General features: G+C 40.2%; 2 protein-coding genes across 2 annotated transcripts in view; both read left to right on the top strand.

The window, feature by feature from the left end:
* The window catches only part of MYOM3 (myomesin 3), a 24281-nt gene extending 21756 nt beyond the window's left edge, over positions 1 to 2525 (top strand). Inside the window, exons 32-36 of the mRNA XM_010018346.1 lie at positions 382 to 545; positions 1167 to 1203; positions 1318 to 1340; positions 1431 to 1486; positions 2226 to 2525. Coding sequence (XP_010016648.1) covers positions 382 to 545; positions 1167 to 1203; positions 1318 to 1340; positions 1431 to 1486; positions 2226 to 2525 — 580 coding nt within the window. The remainder of the gene's footprint in view (positions 1 to 381; positions 546 to 1166; positions 1204 to 1317; positions 1341 to 1430; positions 1487 to 2225) is intronic.
* Positions 2526 to 4681: 2156 nt separating this feature from the next.
* Positions 4682 to 7484, top strand: LOC104408679 (fatty acid-binding protein, liver). Its single transcript, XM_010018345.1, has 4 exons — positions 4682 to 4794; positions 5790 to 5962; positions 6242 to 6331; positions 7374 to 7484. Exons 1-4 carry the CDS (start codon positions 4728 to 4730, stop codon positions 7422 to 7424), a joined length of 381 nt encoding a protein of 126 aa, XP_010016647.1. The 5' UTR covers positions 4682 to 4727; the 3' UTR covers positions 7425 to 7484.
* Positions 7485 to 9868: the final 2384 nt, after the last annotated feature.

The raw sequence follows: 9868 nt of genomic DNA, 5'->3' as shown, positions 1-9868 counted from the left end.
TCTTTCCAAACACTCCCTAATTTAGCCTTTTGATGTCTTCATAAAGAAATGGTGTTTTATTAGATACCACCTGCACATGTGTATAAGGAGGCCAAATTTTAGTAACATTTAAGGGCTAAATGCTTACGAATACTTAACATTTAATCCTATTTAATCTCCTAAATCAGAACTAAGAGATCTTTTGTGGAGTTTGTAGAGCTTTGGCAAAGTGCCTAAAAGCAGAGGTAGGTGCCCCAGGAGGTTTTCAAAAGTGACTGAGTATGTAACTCTCCATGAAATTAACCCCGAGATCCTGACTCACACTGTTACTCCAACCAGACTAGCTCTAAATCCATACACCTCTGCTCAATCCTACTGAAATGATGCCACTTGTTTACCTAGGGAGAAACAACTGGAAAGCCGTGACAGGCTGAAAGCTGGGAGCACAATGAACCAGGTCTGGCTTCACATACTGAACCCTACAGATGCAGATAAGGGAAAATACACCCTGGAGTTATTTGACGGGAACAAATCTCACAAACTGTCAACTGACTTGTCCGGACAAGGTAAGGCGAGTCAAGAACACTGCCACAGGAATGAGGTTCATCGGAGCTGCCTGCCAAGATCCCTTCAAATCATGGGCAGCTCCGTATGTGAGCTGGAGCTCCACACCAGCACACTCTGAAGCTGGGTTAAGGACAGTGAAGTGCCCACAGAAGTCAGAGGAAGCACAGGGAAAGCAGAAGTGTGCAGCAGGGAGGAGCAGAAGTGGAACCTGTAGGGAGCCTTGCTGCCACAGCGTGAGGCGTTCCTGGGGATAGGATGAGCAGGGGAGCAGCTGCTCCTGGATGTGTCCAGTTCCTCCATAGGCCAGCACAGCACATGGGTGGCATCTTGGAAAAGAGTGTGTGGCTTCAGGCTTATAAAGGTGTCTCCAAACTGCTCAAAATTGGGTTTTTTCCTCCTCCAAACTTCTCTTTGGAAAGGGAGCACCTGAGCCCACTTATTTTAGTAGTATATAAGTAGAGTCATATTCCTTTAGGGCAGATATAAATACTGTCTAGATGATAATTACACATATCTGTGTGCACAAATACCTGTAATTCCAACATTCACGCATTATATTAAATCCACTAAGTCAAATGAAACAAATGGCAACTTTCCCTAAAATCTTTCATTCCTTGCAGCCTTTGAAGATGCCCTGGCTGAGCACAAAAGGCTAAAGTAAGTTCCTGCCCAAATATTTTCACAGCTAAATCTATCTTGACTGTCGTATTTTGTATTGAGAATACAATGTCTAATAAATAAAACCCCTACAATTTTATCTCTCACTTTCAGGGAAGCAGCAGTAGCAGAAAAGTGTAAGTAAATTAATTTCCTTTCTCCTGTGAAGCAAAGCCAAGGGGTATGCTGACAAGTAAAACTAAAAGGTCATATTTGTTCATTCCCAGGTCGTGCCAGAGTCGTTCAAGGTCTGCCAGATGTTGCCACTATCATGGAGGACAAGGTAATATTGGGTAACTGTTAGTAAAATTGGTGCCTGCACAGGCACAGAAGAATAACTGATGGGAGAGAACTACTTGTTTTCCCCTCCTGTGTGCTTCCAGCAGCTGCTGGCAGTGGGGAGCGGTACCTCCAAAATACTTGGGTCAACCCCTATGTTGCTGATGGTACTTCCAAACACGCACGTGCTTCTGCACATACACGTGCTCTTTGTGGCACAGAACCTCTTTCTCACAGGTTCTGGGTGTCACTGCTTCCCAGGTCTGTTTCACTGCCAGATCCTTTCTGTTGTCTTCCCATTCCCTAGAATTAGACTAAGGCCCTTTAAATGCAGGACCTGATTTTCCCATCCATCACATACCAACTTGCTGCTGACAACTCTGAGTCACATTCCCCTTTACTGGTACACAGGCAGAATAAAAATGCTGTCAAGGAACTGCAAATTCACCATGTGCTTAAGTGTCACTGCACAGCTAAGTATCACTGCACAGCTAAGTGTCACTGCACAGCATAAGAAAGCTATAAAAGGAAAGTAGCACAAATATGAGTCAGGCCCAGGGAATTCAAGCAGGTTAATCATGGTTATACTGGAGGATATCAGGAAAAGGAGTGGACAGACCCGGAATCTCACCTACTGAAAATCCAAGAGATTTGATTTTTATTTTTCTTGATTTCTCAACAGCTGAATTTCCTCACTCATTTATATCTTCATCACCTATTTCTGCTATCTGTTTTTACAACAGACCCTGTGTTTAACTTGCTGTGTATCTGGAGATCCTTACCCAGAAATTACTTGGTACAAAAACGAGAAGGCAATCGTCTTCAAAGATCGCTACAAAATGGATGTGAAGGGGGCAGTTGTCACAATTACCATTGAGAAAGTCTGCAATGAAGACACAGGAAAATACAGCATCTACGTCAAGAATAAGTATGGTTCTGAAACAGGGCAGGTTACTATCAGTGTCTATAAGCATGGAGAGATACCAATAGGGATGGAAGAAAAGGAAGTCACAGGTGGGATTGTCACAAAAAAGCCTAAATGAATTAGTTGATTATGAATCTAAAAGGAATTTCACTCCTTTAGATTCCTTTCAGTGTCTCTGCCCTAAAATTCAGGCTCATTTCTCTGTTTTAGTAATACTGTAGTATTTTGGTAGTTGTTAGAGAACAAGTCTCGTGTTTGTGTGAGTGTGCACACACGTGTGTGTGTACACAAGGATGCTCACCTTACAGAGAAACTTTCCTAGTAAACTTGTTTGGGCAGTACCAGAGGGTTCACATATGAGAACCAGGTGTCCAGTGGAGGCTTTTTGTATTAAATCACTATGTGTTACTGATTACCTTGTAGCTGACAAATGCTTGTGTGTATGTGTTATTAAACCTATACCCTTGGTGACATCTCAGCACTGTTGTCCAGTACATCCATCCTGAAATCAGTCAGCCCATGTGTGTATGGGAAGTAAGAGGTTTTCTCAGGTGCACTGCTGAATCCAGGCCTTAAAGCATGCTCCTTTACAAACTTAAGCCCCATTGAGAAGAACATGCTTTGCTCTTTACAGAGGAATAAATTCATCTTCCATATATACACTCTTAGATTAGATCATACTGGATGTAAAGTGTGGACTCTCAGCTGCTCTGAAGCCACAGCTACACTCCCAGCCTCCACCAGTAAAACCCTGTCAGTCAGTGATACAAAAGTGATTGCATTCCTGACACAGCCATCCAGCTAAGCACATTGGTTCAGCAAAACAGCACCTTACCTTGCTCCACAAACTCGTATAAACTGTCCTCACAATAGCAGTACTTTTCCTGGTTATTTGAGGGATGCTGCTTGTTCCAGTATCAATGTAAATGAACCCAGCAGTCCTCTACAGGGCTACCAATCATTTGATCAAAGGCAGTTGCATTTCAGACATTACTTTGGATTAAATGTCTATAATTATTAAATGTAATAAAACTAAAAAGTGAGATCTTAGCTAATTGCATAGATTTACCTGAAGAGTGAATAAGAAAAGCAGGCCCTTCTGTCAGTAACATCACTGTGGTAAATCAGGTGAATTGTGTCCTAGAGTAACTCCAACATAAACATGCCACTTCTAAGACCCATGAGTGCTAGACACACACTTCCAACCCCCCCAAAAAATAAAGCTTTGTCCATTATCATCACTTCATTCTTGCTACTCGTGGATTACCATATGGAAATGTAATTATGGAACTGGCTCTTTGTATGTGAACGTTTTTTAAAATTACATACTAAAAGAGAAAAAAAAAAAGAAGTTGTGAATTTGTAAGAAAAAGTTCAGCATTGGTTTTCTATTTAAATAGAAGATTTGCTGACCAGGATGGAGTAATAAAAGTTAACTTAGACAGGTCACCTACCCCTGGGATACAGACTCTATTTGAATTAAGCAATATAAGTGCAAGGCACAAAATCTAATGAATGTCTTCCAAAATCAACAGTCGTGCTTGCACAGACAGCGAGGAATATCGCTCAATAGCTACAGTGAGTGAGGAATTCTTGGTGTAATTGGTGAGAAGAAAAATAATACATCCTATTTACTTCTCTCAGCTCAGCCCTCAAGCAATGTTCTATGTTTTATTTTACCTTAAATCCTCTATGTATGCAGGGAGTACTAAAACAAGTAATAATAAACTGAATTAAATCAGATTTAGATGTGCATCACTGACACCTGCTGGATAAATTCGTAACTGACTGTCCCAGTCCAACATCATTTTCCCCATCCTCAAGCAACTGTAGACCTACAATCCTGGAAGAAATAGCTGTGGATTTTATTCCCACCATTTAAGGTTCAAACACCCATAGTAGAGAACACTGTGATAATTAGGAAGCTCCTACTTAAGACAGTAATTAGCTTACATCCATTGCAAATTATGCCATTTTATCTGAGGAATTCTATCCACACCACAGAAAATGTATTAACCATTGAAGTTGTGAACAGAATGAAAACAAATTAATCTATGCAACACTTTACAACAATTATGAATACCTGGGTTCAGTAACCCACAATAAACAAACCATCCCAAGCCAGCTGGTCATGAACGAGAGGTTATGATCACTAGGGAACAAACAAATGATTAATAATTGTTCCTCCACAGTTAATAATTCATCAGTCATCTCACAGTCTGGGCTTGTGACCACTTTCCATAAATAGCATCTGGATGACCAGGAAGAGCCCTCACTTTCCCGCCAGCACCACCACCCAAAGCTGTGTCATACACCCACAATGGCATTCAATGGAACCTGGCAGGTCTATGCCCAAGAGAACTACGAAGAGTTTCTGAAGGCTCTTGGTAAGTGTCTGGTTACTTCTGAAATCCTTTGCTTGGACTGTAACACACACTTTGCATGACATCTGCCATCACTGTATTTCTATGTTTTCTTTCTTTCATTTGGATGACAAACTACCCCCTGCCAGGTGAGGCTGTTGGGCCTAATTTGGAAATTAAATGAAACTGAATATTGTACAAGTCAGCGCAGAAAGGTTACAGATACCCCCCAAATCCCTTTCTCAACATTACGTGAGTCCCTCATGAAAGAAGAGGCATAACAAAAATCTACTTGTTTGATTACATATAACTTTAGAAATACATTTAACTAGAAACAAACTATCAACGATGTGCAGATGCACAAGTGATGTATGTGACTGGTGCATAGCGATCTGTAAGGAACACACTTGGTGGTTATGATTTAGTAGGTGCCTACGTTAATACAAATGCACTTACCCTCTCAACAATCTTGGCAAAACACTCACGTTATGAGTTTTTAAGAGTATTTTTATGAGTTCACGGGGTTTTAAGAGTATGTAAGAGCTATTCAGTAGAATAAGATGCAGTTACAGTTGACAAACCTACTCTGACAGTATGATGCCTGAACCAGTCCCTCTCTTGCTAAGGGTGATACGCTCACAGCATGCCAAAGACCCTGATACAGTAGTTTGAGGCTGATTGCAGTGCTGCAGCTCTGACTAGCTAGACACCAGCACCTCCAATCCTCCTGGGAAGAGGTGAGGGAAACAAAGTAATACACACGTTTTTTGTCACGGAGAAACACCATCTTATGGCAAACCACCACTGAATGAAATGATGCACAAATACAATATGAAAAGCTACACGGACTAGATGGAAAGGAACAACATGTCCACAGATAAGTGAGGAATTCAAACCAGATTTGCCTTTTAATCTGGACATCACTTTCTATTTCTTTTCTCTTTGGAGAAAAGAATTTGCTATTTCACATTAACACACTTCTTCATAACAGAAAAAGTCCTTTTTTTCCTTTTTTACAGCACTGCCAGATGACCTTATCAAACTCGCCAAAGACGTGAAGCCTGTTGTTGAAATAAAACAAAAAGGAGAGGACTTTGTTGTGACATCGAGGACACCCAAGCAATCTGTAACTAACTCATTTACAATTGGAAAAGAGGCTGATATCACTACCATGGATGGCAGAAAGCTAAAGGTACTGTATTTCAGGAATGGCTGCATCAGTTTGTTCATCCTTATACTTCAGTATCTGTGTCTGAGTGAAACTTGCTTGTACCATTTCTGTTAGTGCACAGTTCTACCACTGCACAAAAGTGTTTCTTCTAAAACTCCTGTTCAAACGCTGTGGTCTGCAGTTGAACTTTGCAGATGTGATTATGAAACACTGACATCATTTATTTCCTATAGTCATCTGCTTTTTCTAATCGAGTTCCAAACTCTAAATGTTCCACAATTTTTAAATCTGCTTCAACAGTGCACTGTGAACATGGTAAATGGAAAGCTCGTGTGCAAATCAGACAAATTCTCTCATGAGCAAGAAGTCAAAGGAAGTGAAATGGTGGAGGTAAGTGTTAGAAAATAAGAAAAACGCTGAAGGAAAATGTTCTGTGTTGATTAGTTTTTTAGTGTAAGCTCAATACCTTAAACAAATCCTGGCCCCACAACTACCACATTACTTGCAGAATTCCTTACAGGTGCCTAAATCTACAGAACTCAGATGCAGTGTTTCAGACTAACCATAGTTAGTGGAAAATACTAGTAGTATCTTTATTATTCCTGTTTCTTATTAAAACCAACTGCCTTAGATGACTCCTCTTTCAACACTGCTCATATATTTAATGCAAGCTGCTCAACAAATCCTTTTATTAATCACCACCCTGGGGCCAATTCTAGTGTGAAGGGCTGTAGCTGCTGAGCATGATGCAGAAAGACTCCTCACAAATTCCTCTAAATTACTACAGCAGCGTTTCCACCCTTACCTTTCCACAGCATTCCTGATGAAAAGAAAGTAAAAGCTGAGTCCAACCTGAAAATGTACAATACACTCATTCCATCTATAATTCTTCAAATTCTTTGGTTAGTTTTAAACTGTTCAGTAATGACAAAGAGCTGTTCTCTATAGTTAAGCTCATTTGGCTTCTCAGAAGCACCCACTTGGGTAAAGACTACTACAAGAGCTACTAAAGCTAAGTGCAGTAAAGTCCTATGTTTTGGACATACAATTCCTTAAGATCATTTTGAGTATCTCCAACTACTTTTCTAACATTAAGGCAGCACAAAACCAGGCAAAAGAACCCATTGCTATTTGGGACAGTGGATTTCTATTACAGGAAGCATCACCTACGATACCTCTTACAACAGAGTGAAAAAATGTAGCTGATGGTGACATTTATATTTAGATTTTCAGTCTCCAGAGCTGGTTCTGTAAAAATACTTTTCTTGGTATAAATGTTATACACGTATTTATAGGCAGGTGCTGTAAATATATTTGCTTTTGGAATAAGATGGATTTAAACATAAATTACAGAAGCTTCCAACCACTTAGCTAAAAATAGATTTTCTAAAGTCTAAATTAAAACCAAGTTATGCATATTTGTCTTCTACAGACTATGACTTTTGGTGGAGTAACGTTTGTCAGAAGAAGCAAGAGAGTTTAAAGGCAGATCACCTTCTTTGTGACATCTTTACATACCTAAAATAAAGTGCAGTTTCCACGAGGTGTGATCTTCATTACGTGAAAAATTAGAACAGAAAATAAGTGTGATTTCTACTCTTCTTTCACACACACATCACTTCCCGTAACTGTAAGACTGCGTTTTCCCCCTGACTACACTTCACTGCAAGTGACAGAAGTCTGCCTCCCAGACAACCAAACCTGGACATTAACTGGAACATTGTGATTTATCAGAATGATCCTTGGGAGTGGACAAGAAATGCTTCTTGATTTTTCACATGCTCAATGAACACACTTAGCTTTAGTTCCTCTGTCTAATAAAGTTTCATCTTCTACTAAAATCCTTTCTCTGTATCTAACCAGCAAGGAATAATTAGACATTGGTTTAGCTCATCTGTAACAGGAATAGAAACAGTAATATTTTAAAAGCTATGAAGTATTTAACAGTCATAAAACTAATAATAGGAATGACTGCTCTTAAACTGAAGTACACCAGAGTACAATTAAACAAAAATGAGGCACTACAAGAGCAAAGGGAATTGAACACTCTTTGAATTTGTAGAATAAATTAAATTCCATGGAGTTACACATAACAAGATCAACAGAACAGAAGCCAAGCCACTGGTAAAACTCAGGAGAAGGCTGCTTTAAAGCACTGGTACTGCAGAAAGCCATATAAAAGCTTGAAACACCTCTGTTTGGCAGTTGCTTGGTAACTGCTAACTACACACTGAAACACGACAAAACAGAGCACATTGTCCAACAGTAAATCCAGAGAACACTGCAAGTCTTCAGTGATCAAATCCTGTATCAGTAAGTGCAGGATACAAAGTACAAGACACTCAGGTTTATTTCTAAACCAACACAGAGACAATTCATTACCTGAACACCACGCCTGTTACAAAACAAGTATTTGCCTTAATGCATCATAAGGGGAATAAAATGGGAATGATGTTAAAGTAAAACGTACCTGATTTTAAAAGAAACATGGAAGCCTTACTTTGATTCAATGGCTACTCAAATATTCCCAGCTCACCTGACATAATCTGCCTTGCAAACTCACTTCCTCCCTATTCAAGTCCTTACCAGTGTTCAACCTCAACACACACCTGGTATACAAAGGCAGTTTAAGTTATAGATTGTAGACACTGTATACTAAAATCACATTAACTTATACAGAACTTAAACCACTTTAATTTGAAAGCACTACAAATTCTTAAAAGAATACTTTACCTCCCTTGCTTCTTAATTGTGGTGATTTAGCATTTCCAAGAACCATGCCAGTCTTCTCAATCCAATGGCAATATACTGTCACAGGACATCCCAGATTTAGGTGGAATATTCAGTGCAGCTCCTTAAAGGATTTTGATCAGACTGGGAACCTTGCCCCACCGCCCAAGTCATACATCACTTCTGGATGACAATCTCTTATGAGTTTGGACAATAGAAGTGGATCCACTCATCCACAAAACCAAGGATGTTTTTCTGCAAAGGACCTCATGGGAGTATTTATAATGTTATTTGGATGCTGTTCAAAACTGCTCATTTCCAATTTGAAAAGCTCTGGAAGGGTAATCCTGGCAGGAAGTGTTTCTCCCCATCACCAAACTCCACTCCTTGGTGGTTCCATTGTTTTTCAGAATGTCTCTACAGAATGAATTCTTTCTGCTTTGTGTCACACTCTCCCACCACAACTTCGGTCTCTAATGTGCTTTCTTGGCTGGATTTTTCACATTCTTTTGATGACTTGTGTAAGCAGATCTGTGCCTGTATCACACAAGGTAGCAGACTCAGCATGCTGCTAGCATACTTAGTGCAGAATAGCATTAACTGTAACATTAAACACAGAAAGCACAGAGGCCTCCGTGTCTCTTCTGCAGTCCCGACCACTGAGTGTACAAGCACCATCATTTTCTTATTTTTCTCCAAAAAGCAGCACATATATTTGGCATACACATGTCAGTGATCAAACTTCACCTGTTGCTCAAATCCTATAGGAATGTCAGGCAATTCTTCGTGAGAGATTGCCAGGATACGAGCAGCAGTGTCCACCCACTGGAGTTTTCCTTCATGTTCAGCCATTACACATAAAGAAGTTGAAATACACTAGTGAGACACATCACAACGGCATTAAGTCTTTTTCTTTTCTCTCTTTTCTGCAGCTTGGGGAATATTCCTCACACCAACAAAGGTGGAGACACCTTGCTTTACTGAACGCCTGCATCACATCAACCTGTGACTGTTTATCTCCCATTTAACACCTAGGGTAATCAGACACTGAGGTGTTAAGGAACAATCTCTCTACCCACCTACTTCATTGCTCTCACTACACAAACTGCTCTACAACTGGCCGGTGACAAATCCAGGAGCACAACAACGCTCGCAGTGACGGGGCTGCGGAGCAGCGATGCCTCCAGACATAGGAGC

The sequence above is a fragment of the Nestor notabilis genome, unplaced genomic scaffold (assembly GCF_000696875.1).
Source record: "Nestor notabilis isolate BGI_N333 unplaced genomic scaffold, ASM69687v1 scaffold27407, whole genome shotgun sequence".
In the NCBI taxonomy this organism is placed as follows: domain Eukaryota; kingdom Metazoa; phylum Chordata; class Aves; order Psittaciformes; family Psittacidae; genus Nestor; species Nestor notabilis.
Note: the sequence above shows the minus strand (reverse complement) of the source record. Positions and strands in the feature narration are given on the sequence as shown.